The sequence below is a fragment of the Strongylocentrotus purpuratus genome, unplaced genomic scaffold, assembly GCF_000002235.5.
Source record: "Strongylocentrotus purpuratus isolate Spur 01 unplaced genomic scaffold, Spur_5.0 spur5_scaffold_18, whole genome shotgun sequence".
Taxonomy (NCBI): Eukaryota; Metazoa; Echinodermata; class Echinoidea; order Camarodonta; family Strongylocentrotidae; genus Strongylocentrotus; species Strongylocentrotus purpuratus.
The window spans coordinates 14,613,434-14,640,554 of NW_022145603.1; the positions used below are offsets into that span (position 1 = coordinate 14,613,434).

Genomic DNA, 27,121 nt, shown 5'->3' on the forward strand with positions numbered 1-27,121 from the left:
TGACGTTATAGTTATTTCTTTTCTGATTTTAGATAGAGAAAGGGGGCTCAATGAGGTATTTTGTATTTATAAATAACTGAAAAAATTGTCGGCTTAGCAGCCCAAAATAGTTCATATTCTCATTCCGTTGGCATGTCCTAAAAAGACACATCAAATAATACGTAAAATTGGAGGAGGAGGGAAAACCGGGTGTTATACAGTGCATCCCAGAAAAAAGGAAACCGATGATTATCGATGTTTTATCATAACTGAATCACAATTATAACTAATAAATGATACATAAAGTCTTTCGTATACGGCTGATTGTCAACGAAACGGATTTAAGTCTTTTGTCAATTCCGTTTGTTGCTACAGCAGGCAGCCAGTGAAAACGAATTTGTTTAATCAAATTATGGTAATGCAAGCATCACTTTAAGCAAACAGAACTTTGTTATTCCTTGCTCATTTTTCCTGATTGAGGTGTCATATGAAAGGGCAGAAACTGAACTTTCTAGAAATGTGGATTTCCCTACGAAATTCAGATACCGCCCGCCAAATGTCTTTTTGGTTTCCTTCCTTCAAATTGCTTTAAATCACTCATGCGTGAAATATGCATCATATGAGTTTCATCAAATGAAAGAGGAGGCTCTAAGCTTTACAAATATGTGTCATTTATTTATAATAATTGTGAATAATTTATGATAAAACCTCAATACTTCTCGGTTTCGTTTTTTCTGGGACGCACTGTATAAACGCCCGAGCTTTTCCCTTTAAATTCTCTTACACTCGAGTTCCTGATTGTCACCTTTAAGAGCACTATAACTTTTTTTACCAACAGGAAGAAGAAGCCTATGCCGAGAAGGACGAAGATTTTTTGCAGAATCTCAAGGTGGGCATCTCTCATTATTAATGTATGTTAAGGAAAGGCACACAGGAGGGGGGGGGGTAAATTGTCGAAGAGTGTAACCATTATTGAGGAAAGGCCTGATAATTACCCGATTTTAATTCATTTTTTCTCGATTTTTTCCCCCCGTTTTTTCCCATTTTTTTCTCGCTTTTTTCCTTATTTTCCAGATTTTCCCCTTATTTTTCTATTTTTCCTTATTTCCCCCTATTTCCCCCAATTTTCTTACCACAAAAAAAGGGGGGGGGGAGGAATTTTGTTAGATGCCTCCCCCAGAATCCTCTTCTTCTTTTTTTTTTTACTCAAGGGGGGCGTGGTTGAGGGGAATTAAAAAAAAAAATAGTGCTCACTATCACCCCTGGGAGGGAGCAATGCAAGTATTTGGGACAGTGTTGGAATGAGCCCGTTTACAATGGAATTAACATTTGTAAAACGTAGCCTAATAAAACACATTTGAAAAAAAAAAAACGTACATACTTGAAAACGAAATGATAAGGCTTTTGAAAGAAAACATCTATAATAGGTCCCATACCAAGCAGAAATTGAAAGAATGATCAAATGCTTGAATCGATCTGATAATTAGGCTTTGGAACATTTCAATTGCGCATTTTGATATGCACTGAACTATGCGCATCGTGACGTTATAGTTATTTCTTTTCTGATTTTAGATAGAGAAAGGGGGCTCAATGAGGTATTTTGTATTTATAAATAACTGAAAAAATTGTCGGCTTAGCAGCCCAAAATAGTTCATATTCTCATTCCGTTGGCATGTCCTAAAAAGACACATCAAATAATACGTAAAATTGGAGGAGGAGGGAAAACGGGGTGTTATACAGTGCATCCCAGAAAAAAGGAAACCGATGATTATCGATGTTTTATCATAACTGAATCACAATTATAACTAATAAATGATACATAAAGTCTTTCGTATACGGCTGATTGTCAACGAAACGGATTTAAGTCTTTTGTCAATTCCGTTTGTTGCTACAGCAGGCAGCCAGTGAAAACGAATTTGTTTAATCAAATTATGGTAATGCAAGCATCACTTTAAGCAAACAGAACTTTGTTATTCCTTGCTCATTTTTCCTGATTGAGGTGTCATATGAAAGGGCAGAAACTGAACTTTCTAGAAATGTGGATTTCCCTACGAAATTCAGATACCGCCCGCCAAATGTCTTTTTGGTTTCCTTCCTTCAAATTGCTCTAAATCACTCATGCGTGAAATATGCATCATATGAGTTTCATCAAATGAAAGAGGAGGCTCTAAGCTTTACAAATATGTGTCATTTATTTATAATAATTGTGAATAATTTATGATAAAACCTCAATACTTCTCGGTTTCGTTTTTTCTGGGACGCACTGTATAAACGCCCGAGCTTTTCCCTTTAAATTCTCTTACACTCGAGTTCCTGATTGTCACCTTTAAGAGCACTATAACTTTTTTTACCAACAGGAAGAAGAAGCCTATGCCGAGAAGGACGAAGATTTTTTGCAGAATCTCAAGGTGGGCATCTCTCATTATTAATGTATGTTAAGGAAAGGCACACAGGAGGGGGGAGGGGTAAATTGTCGAAGAGTGTAACCATTATTGGGGAAAGGCCTGATAATTACCCGATTTTATTTCATTTTTTCTCGATTTTTCCCCCCGTTTTTTCCCATTTTTTTCTCGCTTTTTTCCTTATTTTCCTTATTTTCCCCTTATTTTTTCTATTTTTCCTTATTTCCCCCTATTTCCCCCAATTTTCTTACCACAAAAAAAGGGGGGGGGGGAAGGAATGTTGTTAGATGCCTCCCCCGGAATCCTCTTCTTCTTCTTTTTTTTACTCAAGGGGGGCGTGTTTGAGGGGAATTTAAAAAAAAAATAGTGCTCACTATCACCCCTGGGAGGGAGCAATGCAAGTATTTGGGACAGTGTTGGAATGAGCCCGTTTACAATGGAATTAACATTTGTAAAACGTAGCCTAATAAAACACATTTGAAGAAAAAAAAAACGTACATACTTGAAAACGAAATGATAAGGCTTTTGAAAGAAAACATCTATAATAGGTCCCATACCAAGCAGAAATTGAAAGAATGATCAAATGCTTGAATCGATCTGATAATTAGGCTTTGGAACATTTCAATTGCGCATTTTGATATGCACTGAACTATGCGCATCGTGACGTTATAGTTATTTCTTTTCTGATTTTAGATAGAGAAAGGGGGCTCAATGAGGTATTTTGTATTTATAAATAACTGAAAAAATTGTCTTAGCAGCCCAAAATAGTTCATATTCTCATTCCGTTGGCATGTCCTAAAAAGACACATCAAATAATACGTAAAATTGGAGGAGGAGGGAAAACGGGGTGTTATACAGTGCATCCCAGAAAAAAGGAAACCGATGATTATCGATGTTTTATCATAACTGAATCACAATTATAACTAATAAATGATACATAAAGTCTTTCGTATACGGCTGATTGTCAACGAAACGGATTTAAGTCTTTTGTCAATTCCGTTTGTTGCTACAGCAGGCAGCCAGTGAAAACGAATTTGTTTAATCAAATTATGGTAATGCAAGCATCACTTTAAGCAAACAGAACTTTGTTATTCCTTGCTCATTTTTCCTGATTGAGGTGTCATAGGAAAGGGCAGAAACTGAACTTTCTAGAAATGTGGATTTCCCTACGAAATTCAGATACCGCCCGCCAAATGTCTTTTTGGTTTCCTTCCTTCAAATTGCTTTAAATCACTCATGTGTGAAATATGCATCATATGAGTTTCATCAAATGAAAGAGGAGGCTCTAAGCTTTACAAATATGTGTCATTTATTTATAATAATTGTGAATAATTTATGATAAAACCTCAATACTTCTCGGTTTCGTTTTTTCTGGGACGCACTGTATAAACGCCCGAGCTTTTCCCTTTAAATTCTCTTACACTCGAGTTCCTGATTGTCACCTTTAAGAGCACTATAACTTTTTTTACCAACAGGAAGAAGAAGCCTATGCCGAGAAGGACGAAGATTTTTTGCAGAATCTCAAGGTGGGCATCTCTCATTATTAATGTATGTTAAGGAAAGGCACACAGGAGGGGGGGGGGGGTAAATTGTCGAAGAGTGTAACCATTATTGAGGAAAGGCCTGATAATTACCCGATTTTAATTCATTTTTTCTCGATTTTTTCCCCCCGTTTTTTCCCATTTTTTTCTCGCTTTTTTCCTTATTTTCCAGATTTTCCCCTTATTTTTCTATTTTTCCTTATTTCCCCCTATTTCCCCCAATTTTCTTACCACAAAAAAAGGGGGGGGGGAGGAATTTTGTTAGATGCCTCCCCCGGAATCCTCTTCTTCTTTTTTTTTTTACTCAAGGGGGGCGTGGTTGAGGGGAATTTAAAAAAAAAATAGTGCTCACTATCACCCCTGGGAGGGAGCAATGCAAGTATTTGGGACAGTGTTGGAATGAGCCCGTTTACAATGGAATTAACATTTGTAAAACGTAGCCTAATAAAACACATTTGAAAAAAAAAAAACGTACATACTTGAAAACGAAATGATAAGGCTTTTGAAAGAAAACATCTATAATAGGTCCCATACCAAGCAGAAATTGAAAGAATGATCAAATGCTTGAATCGATCTGATAATTAGGCTTTGGAACATTTCAATTGCGCATTTTGATATGCACTGAACTATGCGCATCGTGACGTTATAGTTATTTCTTTTCTGATTTTAGATAGAGAAAGGGGGCTCAATGAGGTATTTTGTATTTATAAATAACTGAAAAAATTGTCGGCTTAGCAGCCCAAAATAGTTCATATTCTCATTCCGTTGGCATGTCCTAAAAAGACACATCAAATAATACGTAAAATTGGAGGAGGAGGGAAAACGGGGTGTTATACAGTGCATCCCAGAAAAAAGGAAACCGATGATTATCGATGTTTTATCATAACTGAATCACAATTATAACTAATAAATGATACATAAAGTCTTTCGTATACGGCTGATTGTCAACGAAACGGATTTAAGTCTTTTGTCAATTCCGTTTGTTGCTACAGCAGGCAGCCAGTGAAAACGAATTTGTTTAATCAAATTATGGTAATGCAAGCATCACTTTAAGCAAACAGAACTTTGTTATTCCTTGCTCATTTTTCCTGATTGAGGTGTCATATGAAAGGGCAGAAACTGAACTTTCTAGAAATGTGGATTTCCCTACGAAATTCAGATACCGCCCGCCAAATGTCTTTTTGGTTTCCTTCCTTCAAATTGCTTTAAATCACTCATGCGTGAAATATGCATCATATGAGTTTCATCAAATGAAAGAGGAGGCTCTAAGCTTTACAAATATGTGTCATTTATTTATAATAATTGTGAATAATTTATGATAAAACCTCAATACTTCTCGGTTTCGTTTTTTCTGGGACGCACTGTATAAACGCCCGAGCTTTTCCCTTTAAATTCTCTTACACTCGAGTTCCTGATTGTCACCTTTAAGAGCACTATAACTTTTTTTACCAACAGGAAGAAGAAGCCTATGCCGAGAAGGACGAAGATTTTTTGCAGAATCTCAAGGTGGGCATCTCTCATTATTAATGTATGTTAAGGAAAGGCACACAGGAGGGGGGGGGTAAATTGTCGAAGAGTGTAACCATTATTGGGGAAAGGCCTGATAATTACCCGATTTTATTTCATTTTTTCTCGATTTTTCCCCCCGTTTTTTCCCATTTTTTTCTCGCTTTTTTCCTTATTTTCCTTATTTTCCCCTTATTTTTTCTATTTTTCCTTATTTCCCCCTATTTCCCCCAATTTTCTTACCACAAAAAAGGGGGGGGGAAGGAATGTTGTTAGATGCCTCCCCCGGAATCCTCTTCTTCTTCTTTTTTTTACTCAAGGGGGGCGTGTTTGAGGGGAATTTAAAAAAAAATAGTGCTCACTATCACCCCTGGGAGGGAGCAATGCAAGTATTTGGGACAGTGTTGGAATGAGCCCGTTTACAATGGAATTAACATTTGTAAAACGTAGCCTAATAAAACACATTTGAAGAAAAAAAAAACGTACATACTTGAAAACGAAATGATAAGGCTTTTGAAAGAAAACATCTATAATAGGTCCCATACCAAGCAGAAATTGAAAGAATGATCAAATGCTTGAATCGATCTGATAATTAGGCTTTGGAACATTTCAATTGCGCATTTTGATATGCACTGAACTATGCGCATCGTGACGTTATAGTTATTTCTTTTCTGATTTTAGATAGAGAAAGGGGGCTCAATGAGGTATTTTGTATTTATAAATAACTGAAAAAATTGTCTTAGCAGCCCAAAATAGTTCATATTCTCATTCCGTTGGCATGTCCTAAAAAGACACATCAAATAATACGTAAAATTGGAGGAGGAGGGAAAACGGGGTGTTATACAGTGCATCCCAGAAAAAAGGAAACCGATGATTATCGATGTTTTATCATAACTGAATCACAATTATAACTAATAAATGATACATAAAGTCTTTCGTATACGGCTGATTGTCAACGAAACGGATTTAAGTCTTTTGTCAATTCCGTTTGTTGCTACAACAGGCAGCCAGTGAAAACGAATTTGTTTAATCAAATTATGGTAATGCAAGCATCACTTTAAGCAAACAGAACTTTGTTATTCCTTGCTCATTTTTCCTGATTGAGGTGTCATATGAAAGGGCAGAAACTGAACTTTCTAGAAATGTGGATTTCCCTACGAAATTCAGATACCGCCCGCCAAATGTCTTTTTGGTTTCCTTCCTTCAAATTGCTTTAAATCACTCATGTGTGAAATATGCATCATATGAGTTTCATCAAATGAAAGAGGAGGCTCTAAGCTTTACAAATATGTGTCATTTATTTATAATAATTGTGAATAATTTATGATAAAACCTCAATACTTCTCGGTTTCGTTTTTTCTGGGACGCACTGTATAAACGCCCGAGCTTTTCCCTTTAAATTCTCTTACACTCGAGTTCCTGATTGTCACCTTTAAGAGCACTATAACTTTTTTTACCAACAGGAAGAAGAAGAAGCCTATCAAGAGAAGAAAGAGCTCGAGCTCGTGGCTGAGATCCTGGCTCAACTCGAGGACAATTAAATGACAACAGAGCATCCCCCGCTAGGGAAACTTCCGTGGAAAGATGGGACAGAAGGGAATATGTCAGAATATGCGCCGAAATTCTACGTTCCCTGTTTAAAATTATTATAGCATACATTTAACTCTCTTGTTGTTTTTGGCATTCTTCCTCTTCTTCTTCTTCTTTAGGTGCATGTTGAATTGCTATAAAGTTTAAAAAAAAAAAAACATTTCTTAATTATTTCTTAAATGACAACAGAGCATTTCCCCGCTATGGAAACTTCCAGGTATAGAGGCCGGGAGAGAAGGGAATATGTCAGACTATGCGCCGAAATTATACGTTCCCTGAACTATCTTGTTGTTTTTGTCATGCTTCTTCTTCTTCTTCTTTAGGTGCATGTAGCAATACTAAGAAGTTTTTAAATTCTATTAATTGATTATGGGTAAAATAAACTTCATGGGCAATAAAATAAGCACATTGTTTAAAATGCAGTTATTCATTGAAAATCACATTTCAGTCTTAAAGGGGAAACCCACCTTGATATAAAGTTGGTTTAATAGAAGCAGGAAAATGGGAGGAACAGGTTAGTGACAGTTTGGGCATTATCCGATTGAGGAAAAAAAAGTTATGAATTGGCAACACTGTGACGTATCTTGCGAGGTCCCTAGCTTCCCCTTTGCTCTGTCCAAAAATAATTCAGAGCTTTCTCTTTTCTCGAAAGAAAATTGTCAATCATACATGCACCCGATATATAATGATGGCAACCCACAGGCAAATCTACTCCGCCATCAATAACTAACAATATAACAGTAAATGAAATTTTCTGTACAGAGCCAAATAGAGGTGAACCTCGCAAGATACGTCACAGAGTTGCAAATTCGAACTTCAAAAATTAACAACTTTCTTATTTTTAATCATGTTTTGCTTAAACTTTCTATTACCTGCTCCTCTCAATTGTCTGCTTCAAGTGAAACCAACTTAATATACGGGTGGACTCGACAGTCTTAAGGGTGAGACAGTCAGAGAGATAATGACAGAGAAGAGAATAAGTTGAGATCAAACGAGAGAAGGGGGAGATGGGAAGAAAGAGAGGGAGAGAGAGAGAGGGGGGAAAGGAAGGGTGGAGAAAGAGAGAGGGGAAGGAAGGATGGAGAGAGAGAGAGAGGGGAAATGAAGGAGGGAGAAAGAGAGAAAGAGAGAGGGGAAGGAAGGATGGAGAGAGAGAGAGAGAGAGGGGGAAATGAAGGAGGGAGAAAGAGAGAGAGAGGGGGCTGGAAGGAAGGATGAAGAGAGAGGGGGAAGAAAGGATGGAGAGAGAGAGAGAGAGAAAGGGGAAATGAAGGAGGGAGAAAGAGAGAGAGAGAGAGAGAGTGGCTGGAAGGAAGGATGGAGAGCGAGAGAGAGAGGGGAAAGGAAGGATGGAGAAAGAGAGAAAGAGAGAGAGAGAGGGAGATTGTCATGGGGGATATATCCAACACACTTGACCGATTTGATTTGATTGAGCAACACAGGAAGAAAATGTAACGATAGTGGATCATAGTGGTGGAGGGGAGGGGGTGTCTCAATCCAGAGAGTTTTTAATTTTCAGTAAAGAATATATACATATTTTATTTTAAAAATCTAAAAACGGATGACAAGATTACAAGTACTTGCAAAATTTGAGTTTACTATCAATCATTCGTCCGATTTATGAAATACTGAAGTTGTTTTTTTGTTGTGGAATGACATTTTTTAGTCCCATGATTCTTGCTATTTAAATTTCAATATTTTATTAATATCATAAATAAATAAGTACCACATATCAGTGTACATATCGTCCGTGTTAATATGAATTATAAGATGGGTAGAAGAATCCCTGCAATCTGATTGGTCAATTACCATGTAATTATTTTTACTGGATGCACGCGATATCGGCGATCGATACCCCCGATATCCTTAACAAAAAAACAAAAAAAATTCTTTAAATTTTTTTTTAATATAATTTTGTTTTTAATGATTTTTTTGATAATTTTTTTTTTTTTGGTGATAATTATTTATTTTTCGTGTTTTTTGATAATTATAATCTGTTTATAATCTGTTTACAGTTTAATGTGCACTGACAATTTTTTTAATATTTTTTTTTAATTTCATAAGTTAAAAATCATGCGTCCGGTAAAAAAAATTGCCGGACGCATGATTTTGCCATGCATCCGGTAAATCTGTAAAATAATTTGTATTTTTGACAATTTTGGGGGCCCCATCTTATAAAACAGATGATGCACAGGTTTAATTCGTGGGCCGGTGGAATTGTGTGCACGTGGTACCTATGACTTTGGTCTAAAACCATTCAAAGGTACCTTGTGCACACAATCCCTACCGACGCACTCAAACCTGTGCATCATTTGTATACTAACAAATCCATACAGTCAAATAAATGACGAATTCGTCGGTTTAAAACGCCGATGATATTTATTCATGTGTTTAAAATGTTTGTTTTTTCAAAACTGAAAATTCTCTGGAATGTCATTCTGTAAATGCTTAAAAATACGAATACATGAAGAAAAAAAAACACCAAGACACATTTGTTTTTCTTTTGTTGAAAATAAATAAAGTGTATTAATTCCAATCCAGGAGTGACTAACATTAACTTGTTCATCAACAAGATTAAATTCAAACAGGAAAAAAAAAAGGTATTCAGAAAATAACAAGTATTATAATTTACAAAACATTTATATCTAGCAGTGATACACTATTATTGTACACACCCCTCACGTCAATTCGCATCCAAAATGATCCAATACCATCAAAAATAACACTTCTTTATTCTCTATGTTGTATCCGTCAGCTACGCAGCTAGAGGAAATATTTGCCAATGCATAATTCTTTTTCCTAACATCCTCAAAAATATAAAAATTCATTTATACATGTCCATTTTCAGCAAAATGTTACATGTTAAATGTTTATACCCGAATTTAATTCAGAAGCTAGTTGGTCTGAAGTTTGTACAAGTAACAATAAATTGTATTTTAATCTAGCTTAAGTTGTGGAAACATTGCTATCACAGCCGTGTCAAACAACAGATACTAAAATCATTAATTATATTTTCCTAAGATCAGATTTACTTGTCTTAAATCCCTACTGCACCAATTATAGCCTCTTGCGCCCTCTATATAGCAAACAATGGGTAATCTGTGCCTGTTGGTCCCCCATGATCCCCTTTTTCTTGTGTTAATTGAGAGCTGATTTGATGAGATAACCACCTGTTAGTGACCTTGCAGGGAGGTCTAATCCCCCTAGCCAAACTAGTGCAGACGGGCTTTAATATAAAAACTCTAAAGACACTTATACAGCACAAGAAAAGTGTTGCTAGATCAGTTTGGCAAAAAAGTGCAGTAAAATTTGATTACCAATTTTCATATTTTGGTTTTACTAGTCTTGATGGTAACATCATGCTTTATCAAAATGTACTCCAAAACTACAGGGATCAGATATCATTAATCAGTCCTATATTAATTAGCACAACCTATGCCTGACATAGCAACAGTATATTGTACAAACTGATAAACAGACAAGACCAATAACAGCTTCATCTGGATTATTTACCATGAAACTTAAAACAAATAGACAAACCTATCTTTATAGTGGCCACCTCTCGATAGTGGCCATGTATTTTGTCACAAAAAGAAATGAATGCTGTAGAACCTGTATAGAAAGGCCACCTGTATACAGCAATCACTTTCTCTTGTTTCCCTTGAGTGGTCTCTATAGACAGGTTTTAATGTATCTGTAAAACACTGCTGTGTATGTCAATTTTATTCATTTTATTTTTTAAGCTGGGATAAATCAGGGCGATTTCCAAGATTACATGGCATTCACTCTCTTCCCCCAACCAGTTACTTCATCTTACACCATAATTTTTCATCATTGTGTACATTTTTTTCTTCTGATTGTTCAAATTTGAATGTTTTTTCATCCAATCAGAATAATCAAATGCACTTCCTTTCCTTCACATAAAAGTACTGGTCAGTATGAAAATACAATAGAGAGAATACACACATACCGACAATACAGCTGCAATATGAACCTCAATGGTTTATCGTCTTGTTTCCCCCTTTTTGGCAAATGCAAACCTGAATAGGTCAAGCTCTACAGCGTTTTTTCTAGGGAAGGGGGGGGGGGGGCGGAATTTTCAAGTGGACTGAAAAAGACAACTTTGCAAAAATAGCATAACAATACATGTAATTTCTATTATTGGTGACCATATGTAATGATTTCTTGTTAAAAATCACTGGGAGGGGGAGGGGGGAAGGAGGGAACTCCCGGAGCTGTAAACAGGACTGTAAAGAGAAAATTGCATGAATAGCGTAATAATACATGTTAATTCTATTATTGGTGACAATATTCAATGTTTTCTTCTGAAAAAATCATGGCGAAATAAATCACCTAGAGATTATTTCTTCCGCATATAATCCAGAAACATACTATTTTTTTTTAGAAGTTAGAAAAAGATATTTTATACTCGAATCTACATGTATCTTTTGAAATAAAAAAAACCTCGGCCAAACACGCCATTATTCAAGAATTTTGGTAGTCTTCATACACTTAAAAAACAACAACACAAAGCCATATTACCAATTACCTACAAAAGAATTTACTCTAGTTACTTAAGATTGCACATAACTGTAAAACAAAAAAGAGAAGAGGAAGGAGCGAAAGTCGAAACAGAGTGAAATTAAACAGAACAATAAGTCAGGCCTTTTCTGTTTCTACCTTGCAGTACAAGTAGGACTACTGTAAATTGTATCAATATGGTACATGATTAATTGTCATAATTATTTTCCTGGCTAACCAGATGAAAACTCACACACACACAGACTTATATAACTGCTAAAAGTACTTTGATATGGTGTGTTAACAAAATAATTGTTGGAAAAAAGAAGATCCCCCCCCCCACCCATATTTCTGATCTTATTCTAATTTCTATTCTATTAACGTGAATTGCCGAAAACCTGCAGTTGAGTGAATACAAAGGATCATAGAAATAGTCATAAACCTACAAATGAATAAGTTACAACAAATTAGCAATAAGGTACTGAATGAGATTGTTCAACATGGGAATGAGATACCATCTCCTTTGGGCATGTGAAACTGCATAGACTCCTGACCGAACTTGAAGCGCACCCTCTGCGTCTCGATGCCGCGGGGCATGGCTTCAGAGGACGCAAAGAGGCCAGGTCCTTCTGGTTCCAGCGGAGGCAGCGGAATGTCAAACTCGTCCTCGACATCGATGATGAGATCCTCGTCATCGTCGATCTTGGGGAGTACGGGCGGCGATATGGACTCCGATGAGACCTCTTCTTGTCTCTCTTCATGGCAACCTGCCGTGATCAAATTGGGAAGCTGGAAAGGAGCAGGCGCATTCTTGGGCTGAAAGATTCTACGCTCTACCATCGTGTCCGGTTCGGTTTCGGGACTACCTGCGGTGGATTGCTTGCGGGATTCTTTCTTGGGATTTTGCACGTTGTTTTTCTTTCCAGGGGACCTTCTGGACAGGGTTGTTTTGGGACTTACTGAATCAACAGCTTCTTTGACGATGCCCTGATGCAGATGAGGACTGCGTTCCTCGTCCGACGATGACGTGACGACCTCCTCGATGTCACCGTTTGGGTCCTTCACACGGATCTTAAGGCGCGGCACCTTCAACAGGTTGGGTTTCAACTCATTCTTGGGGGACCTCCAGAACTGGTCGTGTCCTCCGACTTGGTCATCTGCCTCTTGCGGCTTCTTCTCATCTGGCTGGCAGATGTCGCGTTCTTCGCTAAGCTTGCGCTCTCGCTCTGGACTTCCCCGTTGCACTGTCCCCTCGATTTGGGGTTCAATGAACTTTCTACAGGTTGTGATACCAGTTGGGGTATTCCACGGATCGTCAACTTTGTCTTGCATTCAGAAATCCTAGACTCGTAAGTCATTATCCGTTTCTGTGTCACTTTCTGCGATTTCCTTTTCTCATGTCCCATACTTTCCTGAGCTGTACCCCCTCCGTCCGACAATTCGGTGAATTCACATCCAAGGGTCTTCGGTGACGGACTTACATGATTAGGCGTACTGTACACCGCCTCCACAGCGTCAAGATAATCATCATCGGTATCATCGTCATCATCGTCGACTACAATAAAGATATCATCATCATCATCATCGTCTTTTGTCCTACCCCAAGTGCCTGCACTCGCTGCATTCGACTGAGAGTTTGATGATAAATTGATCTCTTCTTTTAGCTTGACTGTTGGTACATCTATGCTATGACTGGAAAAAGCCTTGGTCTCTGCGAGTATAGAGTTTGACATAGTCCTATTTGTCAGGGTCAATGGAGCTAAAAGAAGAGATGATAACGTCCTTACAGGCGATACCGCGGCTCTAGACAATGGCGATTTTCGCGAGGGTGTCGATGGTTTAAAAGATGGCGAAGATGAGGACGAATGAACAGTTGATGATGGGGATACGGACATCCTCCGTGATCGAGGCAATGATTGCGAGAGGAGAACAACTTTCTTCCTTGAGCGGTCGTGGGTGTCGACATGCAGTTCCGTTGCAACCGCCACTGGGGCGCCATCCTCGTTGCCTGAACGACGCAAAGGTGAGCGCAAAGCAACGGATTCCTGGCGTCCAGCAGGGCTGCACAGTTTCACCACGTTTGTTTCTTTAGTCCTCTGGACACGAGAAGGGGAGTTTCTAGTCCTTCCTGATTGCCTATCCCTTCTTTGCCTACTGGCTGGTCCAATGACGTCCTCGAGTTTCCGTCGGCTTCGCAACGATCGTCCACTACCACCAGCTACCAGAACTCTTGTGTCTTTATCATACTTGTGCGGTGTGAGGAGGACCTTTGCATCCTTTATCGGGATGGGGTTTGAACCCCTGACCTTGTAGCCCTCGGCTAGCATGAGTTCAGCATCGCATCTTGAGAGGCATTTCTGCTCAGCTAGGATGTCGACTAGAGCCTCATTGGTTGTCCTTGACGGGGACAGAGGGCGTCGGTTAGAACGAGGCTTGGTGCTTAGTACTTGTTTGGATGAAGTTACCGTGTTGCTATTTGTTGAGCTCAGGCTGCTTTCTGAATCTGCAATTAGGAAATACCACAAGTGACTCGGTAACATTGTTGAAGGTTGATGAAAAAAATTGCTTATTTTGTGTACAAAATGTTACTTACTATATTCCTTCTACTGTACTAACCCTCTGACATGCAAAAAATCTTCAAAAAATTCTCAAACCACGAAGATATCTATGGTTTTCTTTGAAGGCGTCGATGTACGACACCCTCTAACAGTGATTACGAGTAAATTCTCCCAACCATTTAAAAATTTTCCCAACCGTTTTTCCATAAAAAAAAAAACATAAAACAGGCTATAAAAAATCTGTCATCACTTAACTGGCTGGAATGGAATGTAGAGCCATTTTATTGTTTAGTGAAGATTTACATTCACCTAAAATATAATTAAATTGTAAAAATATAGTTGGGAGAATTAAGGAATCGATCAGATCAGTTTTTCCCAATTTGTACCATGAATAATGGTCCGTTTTCACTTAAATTTTCAGATTATCTTTATTTGTACATCTAGCATTGAATTCACTACCTTAGCATCACCATCTCTCATCTGAACAATGTTACCAAGTCCCTTTACGGTTATATAAAGTTGACATGGGTTTTTTCGTTTAAAACACTTAATCTAATGATTTATCTTTTATTTGACTTCTCTTTATATTACAAGTGGTTAGTAGCCAATTGTGCAGAATTACATTCAGAGTAAAGATATTCTAAAATTCAGGACAAGCTTTGTTTTCTACAGACAATAAAATATGTAGATACTTTCAATGTGATTTAATAGAAATTTAGGGCGAGGGTTGAGATGGAGTTCGGGTTAGGTTTAGAAAAGGTATAGGGTTTGTCCATAGTAGAAGCTTAGCAATTTGATTTAAGAAAATGCCCATGAAGCTTCTTTCGCCATGGACGTCAGTTGTAGAACCAAATAGACCACTCTGGAGGTCTTGTGGTTCATTCACTCGACTCTCAATCAAAGGCATGAGGGTCCGAATCCCAGCCCGACACAAACACCCTTGGCAAGGCATTAATCCACATTGGCCACTCTCTAACCAGGTGTAAATAGGTACCTGGCAATTGCTGGGGTAATAGTAATTGCAGGACCCTCGTGAGGAAAAGCACTGATGCAGATGAGGCTACCCTGCATAAAGAAAATTATCATTATCATCAATATCGAGGTACGAGGTCGGATTATTGGCTTACCGCTTCTATGTAGGATGTGCTTTGGTGGCTTGTTCTGTTCTTTACCGGTGGCTTTTTTCTGCTTCTTGAGTCGCATGATGCGCTTGTTGGTGTCCCTGAGACTGTACTTTGGCGTTTCCTTTTTCTTGTCCGGCGAGTCCTTGGGCGTGAACGCACCACTCTGCCGTCTGAGAGAGAGAGAAAGAAAGAGAGGAGAAAGAGAGAGGGAGAAAGAGAGAGAGAAAGAGAGGGAAAGAAAGAAGGAGAGAGAGAAAGAGAAAAAGAGAGGAGAGAAAGAGAGGAGTGGAAGAGAGAGAGAGAGAGATAAAGAGCAAGAAAGAGAGAGAAAAACAAAGCGGAAAGGAGAGAGAGAGAGAGAAAGAAAGAGAGAGAAAAAAGAGAAGGAGAAAAGAGAGAGAGAGAGAGAGAGAGACGAGAGAGAGAGAAAAAGAGGTAATGATAACCTACATTTACATTTATTACAGTTCCTGGGAGAACTCTTAAACCTGTTCAGGACAGGATTTTTTTAAGGGCTAAATTAAGCACATATTGTTCTTCAAATTGGCAACAATAATCAATTTTTTCGTATTGATACATTGTTAAATGAAATGTAAAGTCTCTGAAAACAACATAAATGTTGACAATTAAAGGATTTTAGAGCATATTTTAAAGCAATATAGTCAAGAAACAAATATGGAATATATGTGTGCAAAAATGTATGCACCTTCTCCTCATGCATCTGCCATATCTTAAGGACACTTAAAAGTGGAATGCTTGTCGCAAAAGATATACATTTACGATCTGATGCTTGGGCCTTTACCTCTCACAAGTTTCACACTCGCAGTAGCAGTTGTTCTCCCCGAAGAAGTCTTCTCCGTAGTAACAGGTGATCTCTTCCTCCGGCTCTATGTCCCGCAAGATCTGAACGCAAGCTGTGTCGCGCCCTGTGGCCACAAACTTGCAGTTGGGACGGCAATCTGAGAGACAGAGAGATAGAGAAAGCAGATGCATAAAACCAATGACATGAAAATAAAATGAAGTGATAATTACTGATCGAGAAGAAATTTAAACAACCAACAACAACAACAAAAAAAAACAAAAAAAAAATGAAGAACCAATAAGAAACAAGAGAGGGAGCAAATCTGTAGGTTTTTCTTATTACATGTAGAATCATTAGAACATGTTGTAATAATAATGACTTTGATGAGAACTTTTATAGGAAAATCCTAACTTAAAGGATTTGGGTATCTTTGCCTCAGATTCTAAACAAAATCCTGGACTTAGCTCGTGCTGCAATCATAATTGTAAACCTTAAGGTCAGTCAGAATCCCATGACTTTTACAAGCCGATCACATTTTTGCTTATCAAGATATTTATAATTGGAATTAAAAATTTCAAAAAAATGTTTTTCCCAACGGTTTTGATTAAACTACAGTCTATTGGGGAAAATGAGTATGGAAAAACCGGTCACTCAAAGATTTTTACTTTTTTGAAGCACTTCATGATCATTTTGAAGCACAATTTTTAAAGGGCTTCAATATAACACCATATCACAGACTCTGATAACATGCATTTCAGATTTTGCATTGTTAAATAATGCCCTTAATAGACAAGTCCTTGAAAAGAAAGCAGAAAAATAACAACAAGTAGATTGGTGAAAAATTCAATGAGAAAATTCAAAATAGAAAGTTACGATGCTATGAAAGTTGTAATCACTATACTATACGAAGGGGCACATCAAATTGGCTGAATCACTATACTATACGAAGGGGCACATCAAATTGGCTGAATCAGTAGCTTCGCTGTGACGTAGTGTCAAACAACTTTTTACAAAATGGAGGGTCTTTTTCTGTTGAGGACCTACATGTATAATGATCAACGCAAACCCTAATACACATGTAAAATCTGATCGCAAACTTAATGGTAACTTAAGCCATTGTTTAACATTGTTTCCAGTTTAACAAATCTGCAATGCATAGCCCTACATTTTGTTCATAACGTGTTATCAGTGTCTGTGATATGGTCTAATATTGAAACCCTACAAAAAATGCGCTTCAAAATGATCATGAAGTGCTTCAAAAAAGTAAAAATCTTTGAGTGACCGGTTTTACCATACTCATTTTCCCCAATAGACTGTAGTGTTATAAAAAACCATTGAGGAAAACGATTTTAGAAATGTCTAATTCCAATCATAAATATCTTGATAATCAAACATGCATTTGGCTTGTAAAAGTCATGGGATTCATTTCTGACCAAAAGATTTATAATTATGATTGCAGCATGAGCTATTAAAATCCAGGATTTTGTTTAGAATCAGAAGCAAAGTTACTTAAAGGTACTATGTCCCATTTGCAGGCCAAAAAAATGAAAAAGTTAAATTCCAACTGCATTTGAAAGATAATACTAATTTAGAACTTCCCTAAAAAAGGTGGGGCTTGAAAATGTCTTCAAGTGGGAAAATAACGACTATTAGTTGTCAAATCGACTTTAGGGCTATAGAGCCCAAAAGTAATAGTCTTGATTTTCAGACAATTGTACCGAATGGTCATACGTTTTATGCTGCGCAAAGACTCAATCAGTTTAATCTTGGCCATCACAAGAAGTGGGTTATTGATGTAGACAAATGCTTATGTACCCTTTACAACTCTTTTCATGTATGTTATTACCAAAGAAGAAAAAAAGCCAGTCAGTCACTCAATAGTGTCTGACAGTGAAGTCTAGCAAGTAAACGGGTTTCCTTGCATAATTTGAATATGAGGACACTGCTAACGTTTAAATTTCACAGAAAGGACATACATGACATATTCATAATTCCTGCAGTTCATAGTTCTACAGAATTTGAGGTTGGCTGCAAAAGGGACATAGTACCTTTAATACCTTGAAGTAAAGGTAAGTAAAACCTGGAGCAAATATCATTTTAGGACAACATGATCTTGGCCGCACTTACCATGGTTGATAAAGGCCGCAGGGCCAAGCCACAGCTGGGCACAGTTCTTCCTCATTGAAAACATGATGCTGAAATCATTCTCTCCCGATTTGAGGAAAGTGTTCTCCTCAAACTCTGTCAGCTCGGCAATACAGCCTACCAAGTTGTCTATCTTCTCGTGCTTGGACCTGTTGTAAAAGAGCAGAAAATCCACTTGTCAATCACGGTGTATTATCTCTTGATTACGTCAGCTAATTTTGGGACAGCCATTTTTCAATTTGTGGTTAGGCTTAGCATCTTCTCATTAAGAGCCCTAACATATACAGGGGAACCTCTCTATAAAAACACCTAAGGGGCAATTCCACGGTAACGGAAGGACACTCAGACAAGATTTTTGAACTTCAGGTTCATACTAAAAGAACTGTTTTATTAGTATAAGATGTGAAACAGTACAGATATAATACCTATATAAGTGCCTTTAATTCTCCCCAAAAAAATTGTCATTATAGTTAAGTAGTTTAAGAATGTGCATATTAATTATCTCGGTAACGGAAGGACATAAAAATGGACATGGTTTTTCCAGTTAATTAGTGTTTATCCAAACTTTGTGAAGTTGATGAAGCTTTCCACTTGACTGAAACACATTTTGTTCCCCATAGTTTAATACATACTAATAAAACATTTCTTTTAGTATGAACCTGAAGTTCAAAAATCTTGTCTGAGTGTCCTTCCGTTACCGTGGAATTGCCCTAAGGGAAACAAGAAAAGAAATCTTTACAGACAGGTTCTTTAAGTATGTCGGTTTCATCGAGAAACCATTTTCAAGGGAAACAAAAAATGTGATCTTTGTAGACAGGTGGTCTTTGATGACAGGTGGTCACTTAACCAGGTTTGACTGTACCAGACGCATAAAAATAAAGGGCAAAGATTTCTGCACATCTTGTGTCAACTTTTGTTCTATGGCATTGTGTTTGACGCTATTCAAAACTGGTAATCTTTCTACAGATGTGTGTGATCAGCTGCATAGCCCTTTGAAGATTACCAGAAGAAGAAGGAAGAATATCAAAAAGAAAACAAGCCTTAAAATCTTAAAATTGCAACATGTTGGAAGGTTTAAAAATCACCGTTTTCAAAAAAAGTTATTTACATCATAATTGGCATCTATGAATTAATAAATCTTTTAGGAAGCCATGTAGTTGTCACAATCTTCTCTCCTGCACCCTCCGGTCAATATCGAAATCAAGGTTTAATCTCAAAACAAATTTGGTGTCTATAAATTAATAAATCTTTTAGGAAGCCATGTCTTACCAGTGACATGTCGTCACAATCTTCCCTCCTTCACCCTCGAGTGAATATCGATAGCAAGGCTTAATCTCAAAACCAGCGTCTGTGTCAAACATACCCAGGTAACGGAATACCTGTAAAATAATCATACAGAAAAGAGTATTAGAAGATAAAAGATAAACTTGAGTTCTGGTAATGTGATTGCATTCACCATTGTGAGAGAAAAGGTGTGGAATGGATCAGAAAAGTTGATCATATAGTATGTAAGTAATGGTGTGTAATGCAAGGTTCTGGAGTCATCAAAATCATCATAAATTTGGCAGAGTCTTGGTAAAGTAACAATCACTTAAAGGGAAAGTCCACCCCCAAAATAAGTTTGTTTCGATAGAGGCAGAATAATAAGAAAATCAGGTGAGTGAAAGTTTGAGCAAATTCTGAATGAAAATAAGAAAGTTATGAATTATTGAAGTTGTGATCAATCAAATACAAATTGGCAACTCTGTGACTTATTATACGAGCTCTCCTTCATTTGCTTTGTGCATAATATTCCATAAAATCATGTTTTCTTCGTTATTGATGACGGAATATATATTTGTTCCTTGCAGGGGGAGTATAGAAACATATTTGCAATTAATATATTTAGGGTGCATGTATGGTTGAAATTTTTCTCGAGGGAAAATGAAAATTTTAGATTTTTTTAGTACTGAGCAAATGGAAGTTGAGCTCGCATGATACGTCATAGAGTTGCCAATTTGTGTTTGATTGATCACAACTTCAAAAATCCTAACTTCCTTATTTTTAATCGGAATTTGCTCAAACTTTCACTGACTTGTTTCTCTCATTTTTCTACTCCTATTAAAACTAACTTAATTTCAGGGTGGACTTCCCCTTTAAACAGAAAGATGTATATGGGACAACACACATGGTGTCAGGGCTAGTACTACCCTGATTTCCTTATCTTTCTATGCTCATTACTCAGCCAGTATACATTTTCTTCCAAAATTGTTTGGCACATGACATTTATTTGTAATCTTGAACATTCAGTGTAAGTTTCGTTAGATTCTGTGAGAATTCATTTTCTTTTTTTTACCAGAACTCAAGTTTATCTTTAATAATACTAATAATGAATATACATGTATTAGTAACAATCATTGTTATAATAATGAATATAATAATAATAATAATGGAAATAAAAATATTGACAACATATAGCACACAATATCCATTTCAAGAGACGCTTTTTGCACCTACAAAATAATTTAGGAAATTATGAAGTCATTTACCGGTAATGAAAAGTAGAAAAGATCTATTTGATATACACAATGTAATATTATATGACATACCGGTATCTATATTCATCATTGTAAGCAGTTAGCATGTTTTGGTCTTATCACACCTGGGGAGTGTTTCACAAAGACTAAGACTGACTTTAAGTTGGACTTAACTATGGCAGGCCATTCATGCCACTGTTTGCTCTCACCATTATGATCTTTAGATAATGTTTTTTCCTTCAATAATGAACTATTAAAACATGTAAATTCTGTAGGTTTGTGAACATGATTTGTATGTCCTTTCAAAAACTGATGCGAGGAATGGTTAGAGGAACTAGTGGTATGAACAGCCTGCCATAGTTAAATCCAACTTAAAGTCGATCTTAGTCTTTGTGAAACACTCCCCTGGTGGTATAGTTTGAGGGGGAAAGGGCAAATTATCAAGTGTTATTAAGCGTACACTACTCTCTAAGCTCCAGACTGGTGACTTACATGTTCTTTGAATACTTGTACTTGAAGCTTTGACTTGTTGGAGAGGAAAACGTTAGCCCAGTCTCCTGAGGCCATGAGCCTGTTGTAGGCCTTGTCATAGTTCTCGTCTTCCTTGAACATTCGTAAGACGTAACGCAAATGCTCTGTGCGTGTTGTCACGGGCCGAAATCTGAATCAATTCAATTCAATTCATTTCATTTAGATTCCATCTTTGTATTAAAAAACTTGTAAAAATATGCAGTTTCATACATAAATATATGGAGCGATGAGAGATACATGTATACTAGTCGTGCGACATCAGCCGATAAAATTTGTCAGTTAAGTTTCGTCTTTGTTGGAAGGAAAACATTCATAAGAGGACACATTTTGTGAATATATCAACGCCAGAGAGACCTCAATTATTAGTTTGAAAATGAACTGGAAGTTTTCCTCGATTAGAAGAATATTCATTCTGGAATAGTGTTTTGTGTTTGAGCTGTTCTATTGTGATTACACTCTGTTCGAATGATTGGATATCACCATAGTCCGAACCTGTGTAACGGGGGATATTGACGTCATTGAAACTGAGATAGGTCGATGAAATGCCTATATGGTGAGAAATTTATTTGACCATATCTTCTTTTTTTCTACTTGAACTATGTACGTATATGATATTGATAAATCATGGCTAAGCAACTTACGATGAACACATGTAAGGGTATACCAGGACATCCAAACTTTAAATACAAGTTGCCCAAATACATACATATTACGAAATCGAGCCTATCAATAGCTATTTCCCACCTTCGCATATCGAAACTTAACCAAGGAAAGGACACAAATGAAACTGAATTCATTGAATGTGAATTGTGCCGCATTCTCCCAAACTTAGAGGAAAATATCTCCAAAAACTTTTCCCTTACAGTTGGTATCGATGAAAACTTAATATCTGATGTTTACATTGGAAACAAGGAAGAACACAGCCATGTTGAACAAGATGATAGTTTGACCAAATGCATGAATAAATCGCAAACAATAGAATGTTTGATAGATATCGACGTTCATGAAAGCCCTCTATGCATTTGGTGTGGATCGCCTACAGAGAGCGATTATGGTAAGCCGCTGTGTGAACGATGAGTGGCAATTCCAGAGAGACTGGATTCTATTGAATACCAACTATCCTTAATTGACATTAATATGAGTGCCCAAGTTAATCCAACTCCAGAATCGAGGAATAGTGAAAAGATTGAATGCGAGAACACAATCAAGCGGAAAATGCAGAATGAGAGGAGCTCCTCTAATGTTAGTGAATGTCAACCGAAAGAAAAAGAGACAAGCAATGCCCCTCCTACCCGGGAACGAAAGGTGAATGACCCGTAGCCACCGACAGCAGGGAAACAATGAACGAGCAAGTGCCTCAGACAACAATTGAAAATCTACAGATGGATGAAAGTGGAAATGACCAAACTCCGAACAAAACCACAAAAACAGTGACTTATCAACTTCAAGACTATACATGTACATGTAGGAATAAACGGATTAAGCTCTTCAGGAAAAAAACACAAAAGGCTGAAGTATTGTTGATTGAGACTCAATGCTTCGTAAAATAAACCCCTTAAACTGTATCGCTCCAAACAAATTTCCTGTTAAACACTCCCTGGAGCGAAAGCTGAAGACATACATGTATGTGACATTGCAACACAAATTGCCAAAGATCAAGCAGTTACAGAAGTCATTATTCATGTCGGGACAAATAATCTAAGAGACAACCAACCCGACGTGATAGCTACAATGATTTCATTTCAAAGAAATCAAAGTTACTGAAGAATGGTTAGATTATAAAAAGATGAAAAATTATGTATCTTCAAAAATTAAACAAAGTAAAAAAGAAACTTTTCATTATCAAATTGAAAACTCATGTCATGACGTGAAAGGAACATGGGCAGCGTTGAATAAATTACTTACCTAGTGTTCATCTTGTGTGTGGTGAACTCGAGGTAGGGGTCAAGTATAAGGCTAGTGGCGAGGTCATCGTTATCTGCGAGGTCTTTTGCGTTCATCCCTGAGCTACACGCGGGGCCTCTCCCGGGACCGGAGGCCCCTCCACCAACTACCATCTCTGCTCAATCACTCTTTCCTTCTGTGAAACGTAAAAGATGAAATAAACATTTAAATAATGGATAGAGTAAGAGAACAAAACATTGTTGTTCGATTGCCAAGTCTCTGGCGTTTGTCTCTGAGCTACATGCGGGGCCTCTCCTGGGACCAGAGGCCCCTCTACCAACTACCATCTCTGCTCAGTCACTCTTTCCTTCTGTGAAACGTAAAAGATGAAATAAAGATTTAAATAATGGATAGAGTAAGAGAACAAAACATCGTTGTTCAATTGCCAAGTCTCTGGCGTTTGTCCCTGAGCTACACGTGGGGCCTCTCCCGGGACCAGAGGCCCCTCTACCAACTACCATCTCTGCTCAATCACTCTTTCCTTCTGTGAAACGTAAATGATGAAATAAACATTTAAATAATGGATAGAGTAAGAGAACAAAACATCGTTGTTCGATTGCCAAGTCTCTGGCGTTTGTCCCTGAGCTACATGCGGGGCCTCTTCCGGGACAAGAGGCCCCTCTACCAACTACCATCTCTGCTCAGTCATCCCCTCTTTCTGTGAAACGTAAAAGATGAAATAAAGATTCAAATAATGATGGATAAAGTAAGAGAACATAACATCGTTGCCCACCTCGTCGAAAGCCTTTTCAGCAACTAAACAACGATATTGTGGTGTGGTGTCTCTCATAGTGGTCACGATTGATTAGTGCAGAGTGCGTAATAAACTCTTTATGTTGTATAGGTACATGTAGCTTCCTCTCAAGACTGATAATACATTAGCTTTAAAACAATGTTCCTTGACTACAATCGACCGATTTGCTATTCCCGTTTTGAAATTATGTATCAGAATTCAGAACTGCATATTCTGAGATTTTCATAGTCACAGCGATCATGGAATGGCCTACATGTAAGGCGCCATTCAGATTACTTAAAATTTACCGGGAGCACTGGTAAATGTTGCATTCAATTTCTCAAAAGCAGAAGTGTTGTAGGGGCTAGATATTCTAGCGCTAATAATACATCCACAGAGGCATCCAAATATATCAAAATTTTAAAGAATTACTATCCATCCAAATTTCAAAATTTCCCCAAACTTTGCATAATACCATTAAATTTTAAAGATAAAGACCAGTTATGGTCGTGCGATTGCATTGTGAAAGAAACGTCGTGGAATCGATCAGAAAAGGTTGATCATCTAGCATATAAGTATTGGTGTGTACTGCAAGGTTCTGGAATCATCAAAATGACAAGAAATTTGGCCCAGTCTTCGTAAAGTTACAAGCACTGTAGTTACTGTACACAGAAAGATGTACATGTATATGGGACTACGGACACATGCGTTTATATCTCACACACCAATAGATAAACTAATTTACCAAATATATCAACTAGTAGGCGGTTTCCCTGCAAAATGTTTATCATCTTGTTTTAGTCAAAACATATTCCTTCACATATTGGTATAAGAGCTTCCATTTCATTTTTAATTGGGGCGTTTCCAATATACTGGTCTTTACCTTTAAAGGCATCGTTTAACAATGTTAAATCTGAGATGCCCTACATTTTATCAGTGTCTATGATATGGTGCAAGAATATGGAAGCCCTATAGTATATACAAAATTTGTTTCAAAACGATCATGAAGTGCCTCAAAAATATAAAAATCTTTGAGTGACCGGTTACACCACTCATAATTTATCCAATAGACTGTAGACGTAGTGTTATAAAAACTGTTGGGGAAAACGGTTTTTGAAATGTTTAATTCCAATCATAAATATCTGGTTAATCAGACAGGCGATCGACATGTAATTGTAAACATCATGGGATTTCTGACCCTGCTGAGTGCTGACTGACCTAAATAATAGAGTAAAGGTTTATAATTATGAATATGATTATGAATAGGGTCTATAATATAGTCTAGGCCTAGCTAGACCCTAATAATATGATTGCATTATCATTGCGCTTGTAGCACTAGACAAAAAATTTCTGTCTCTTTCATTCGTTAGCCTCTGATTTGGGTAGGGTCGGCTCCTCTCTTTAGAGACAGAACAGGCCCATACGCTTCAGTGTTCATGTTCTTTGTAACGTTTCTTTACACCAACTTGGCCAAACTAATGCCTAATTTTGATATTTTACCAGATGCATATCTGATTTATTATATATTGTAAAAACTGTGATAACGTCATTACGAGCTTGTATCTCGCACACAGTTTTTCCTTCATAATCATTTTGCCTTCGGGGTAGACTAGAAGGAATGAGATTTAGATGACGTCATGCGCAGCGAGAATTAAAATACGGCTTGCAAGATTTTCAACATGGATGTCGATTTTGACCCATAATTTCCAACAAAAGGGACCTTTTAACAGATTATTTCAGTCATGTTGCTAAGTGGAACTGATGTAGCCTACTGCCTAGGCCTAATTTACAATATAAAATAAATTGGATATGCATCCGGTAAAATATCAAAATTAGGCATCAGTTTGGCCAAGTTTGATGTAAAGAAACGTTACAAAGAACATGAACACTAAAGCGTATGGGTCTGTTCTGTCTCTAAAGAGCGGAGCCGACCCTACCCAAATCCCAAATCAGAGGCTAACGAACAAAAGAGACACAAAAATTCGGTCTAGAACTTCTATTTTGCAGCACAAGCTGTTAAGAATCTGAGGCAAAGTCCCTTTCATAATAATAACTGTTAGGCATACTGATACTATTTATCCTCAAACAGTTTACAAACTGTGCATCAAATTTCAAAATGGTCCACCTAACGTTCGCGTCAGTAATTTTGGGATTTCCCTTCTCTACGTCAGAGGGGTTCCCTCAAGCGTGACGTCATAAACGTTAGCTGAAATGCATGTTGGGATCTATTTTTAGATTTGAAATGATGGGATTATTATCAAGAAATTTAAAACAGTTCAGGAGAAAAGGAACATAATCAATACCAGATTAACATTCCAAAATGTTAAAATGACGGTTTTTCACTTCCTATTTTCTCACAATAATGAAAATGCGACTAAAATGCCATAAAAACATCAGTGTTGCGAAAGGAAACTTCCGCTATCAATCCATTCCATACTCACTCACACACACACATCTACGTATGTCGCGCCCATCGTCAACATTCAAAATAAATAAATACCGGTGTCCGAAAGGCTCCATTTTCATGGTAAAGGAATGATAATAAAACAATTTCAAGCAAAACACACCGATTAACATGTATCTTAATGTCAATAAATCCAAGAAAATCCTACCTGTAACATGCAATTATCTGTAGAAAAGATAGGATTACGGGAAATTCTATCGTCAATATGTGCATTCGCATTGCACTAACGTTGAACTCGAAAATGGCTGAGGGCGCAGCACGGCTGCCAGTATAGTATTTAAGGAAAACATAGTTCATAATTTGTTTAATGTTCCAAATCTTTGAAATTAGAAAATATCAGCTTCAGATCGATCATAATGTCATTTGTAATCAAAAGCTATGATTTCATCTCCAGATCTAAATATTCTGTATAAAAATATGAAAAACCAAATACAGTGCGGATGAATATACTACGCAGTTGCAGGTGAGCGGTCATATTGATATACGAGGTCAAAGGTTTCGTTGCAGACGACAAAGTACTAAAGTCGATTAAAAAACAAGAAATTATAATTATGATTGTATAGAAATTCACATTGACAAAGAACTGATGTGGCCTTTAGAAGTTTAGAAAAAAATTGCATCATGGTTATAACTGCCTATGGGCCCTAATTAAGACAGTGTGTGCGTGTGCTTGTGGAGGGGGCGGTACGTGGTAAACTGGTAAGTAAACCATTCGTATAAAACAAAAAAACTGAGGCATATACGGAAGGATTATAAAATTGTGCC

At 37.3% G+C, this 27,121-nt stretch overlaps 2 protein-coding genes across 3 annotated transcripts in view; one reads left to right on the forward strand and one right to left on the reverse strand.

Annotated features, from left to right (window-relative positions):
• The window catches only part of LOC583243, a gene marked incomplete at its 5' end in the record, with an annotated part of 28,772 nt that extends 21,351 nt beyond the window's left edge, over positions 1–7,421 (forward strand). The window contains 5 exon segments of the mRNA XM_030989265.1: positions 818–869; positions 2,335–2,387; positions 3,857–3,908; positions 5,376–5,428; positions 6,892–7,421. Coding sequence (XP_030845125.1) covers positions 818–869; positions 2,335–2,387; positions 3,857–3,908; positions 5,376–5,428; positions 6,892–6,969 — 288 coding nt within the window.
• Positions 7,422–12,534: 5,113 nt separating this feature from the next.
• LOC583266 (histone-lysine N-methyltransferase KMT5B) lies at positions 12,535–26,608 on the reverse strand. 2 transcript variants are annotated; one of them, XM_030989266.1, is made up of 8 exons: positions 26,505–26,608; positions 23,121–23,295; positions 21,177–21,345; positions 19,438–19,547; positions 18,151–18,317; positions 16,024–16,180; positions 15,225–15,391; positions 12,535–14,042 (listed from the first exon to the last, which is right to left on the reverse strand). In XM_030989266.1, the coding sequence occupies exons 2-8, from the start codon at positions 23,270–23,272 to the stop codon at positions 12,643–12,645; spliced, it is 2,322 nt and encodes a 773-aa protein (XP_030845126.1). In that variant the 5' UTR covers positions 23,273–23,295; positions 26,505–26,608; the 3' UTR covers positions 12,535–12,642. The 2 variants fall into 2 exon arrangements, with proteins under 2 accessions (XP_030845126.1, XP_030845127.1); XM_030989267.1 differs by lacking the exons at positions 21,177–21,345; positions 26,505–26,608 and having other exon boundaries at positions 23,121–23,231.
• Positions 26,609–27,121: the final 513 nt, after the last annotated feature.

What these genes read in the sequence shown, in the direction of transcription:
- LOC583266 (XM_030989266.1), bottom strand. Translation starts at nt 23,272, where the DNA reads ATGGTAGTTGGTGGAGGGGCCTCCGGTCCCGGGAGAGGCCCCGCGTGT. An exon ending in ACACACAAGATGAACACTAG is followed by an intron (nt 21,346 to 23,120) that starts GTAAGTAATTTA and finishes GAATTGATTCAG; the next exon opens with ATTTCGGCCCGTGACAACAC. An exon ending in TGCGGCCTTTATCAACCATG is followed by an intron (nt 16,181 to 18,150) that starts GTAAGTGCGGCC and finishes TCTGTCTCTCAG; the next exon opens with ATTGCCGTCCCAACTGCAAG.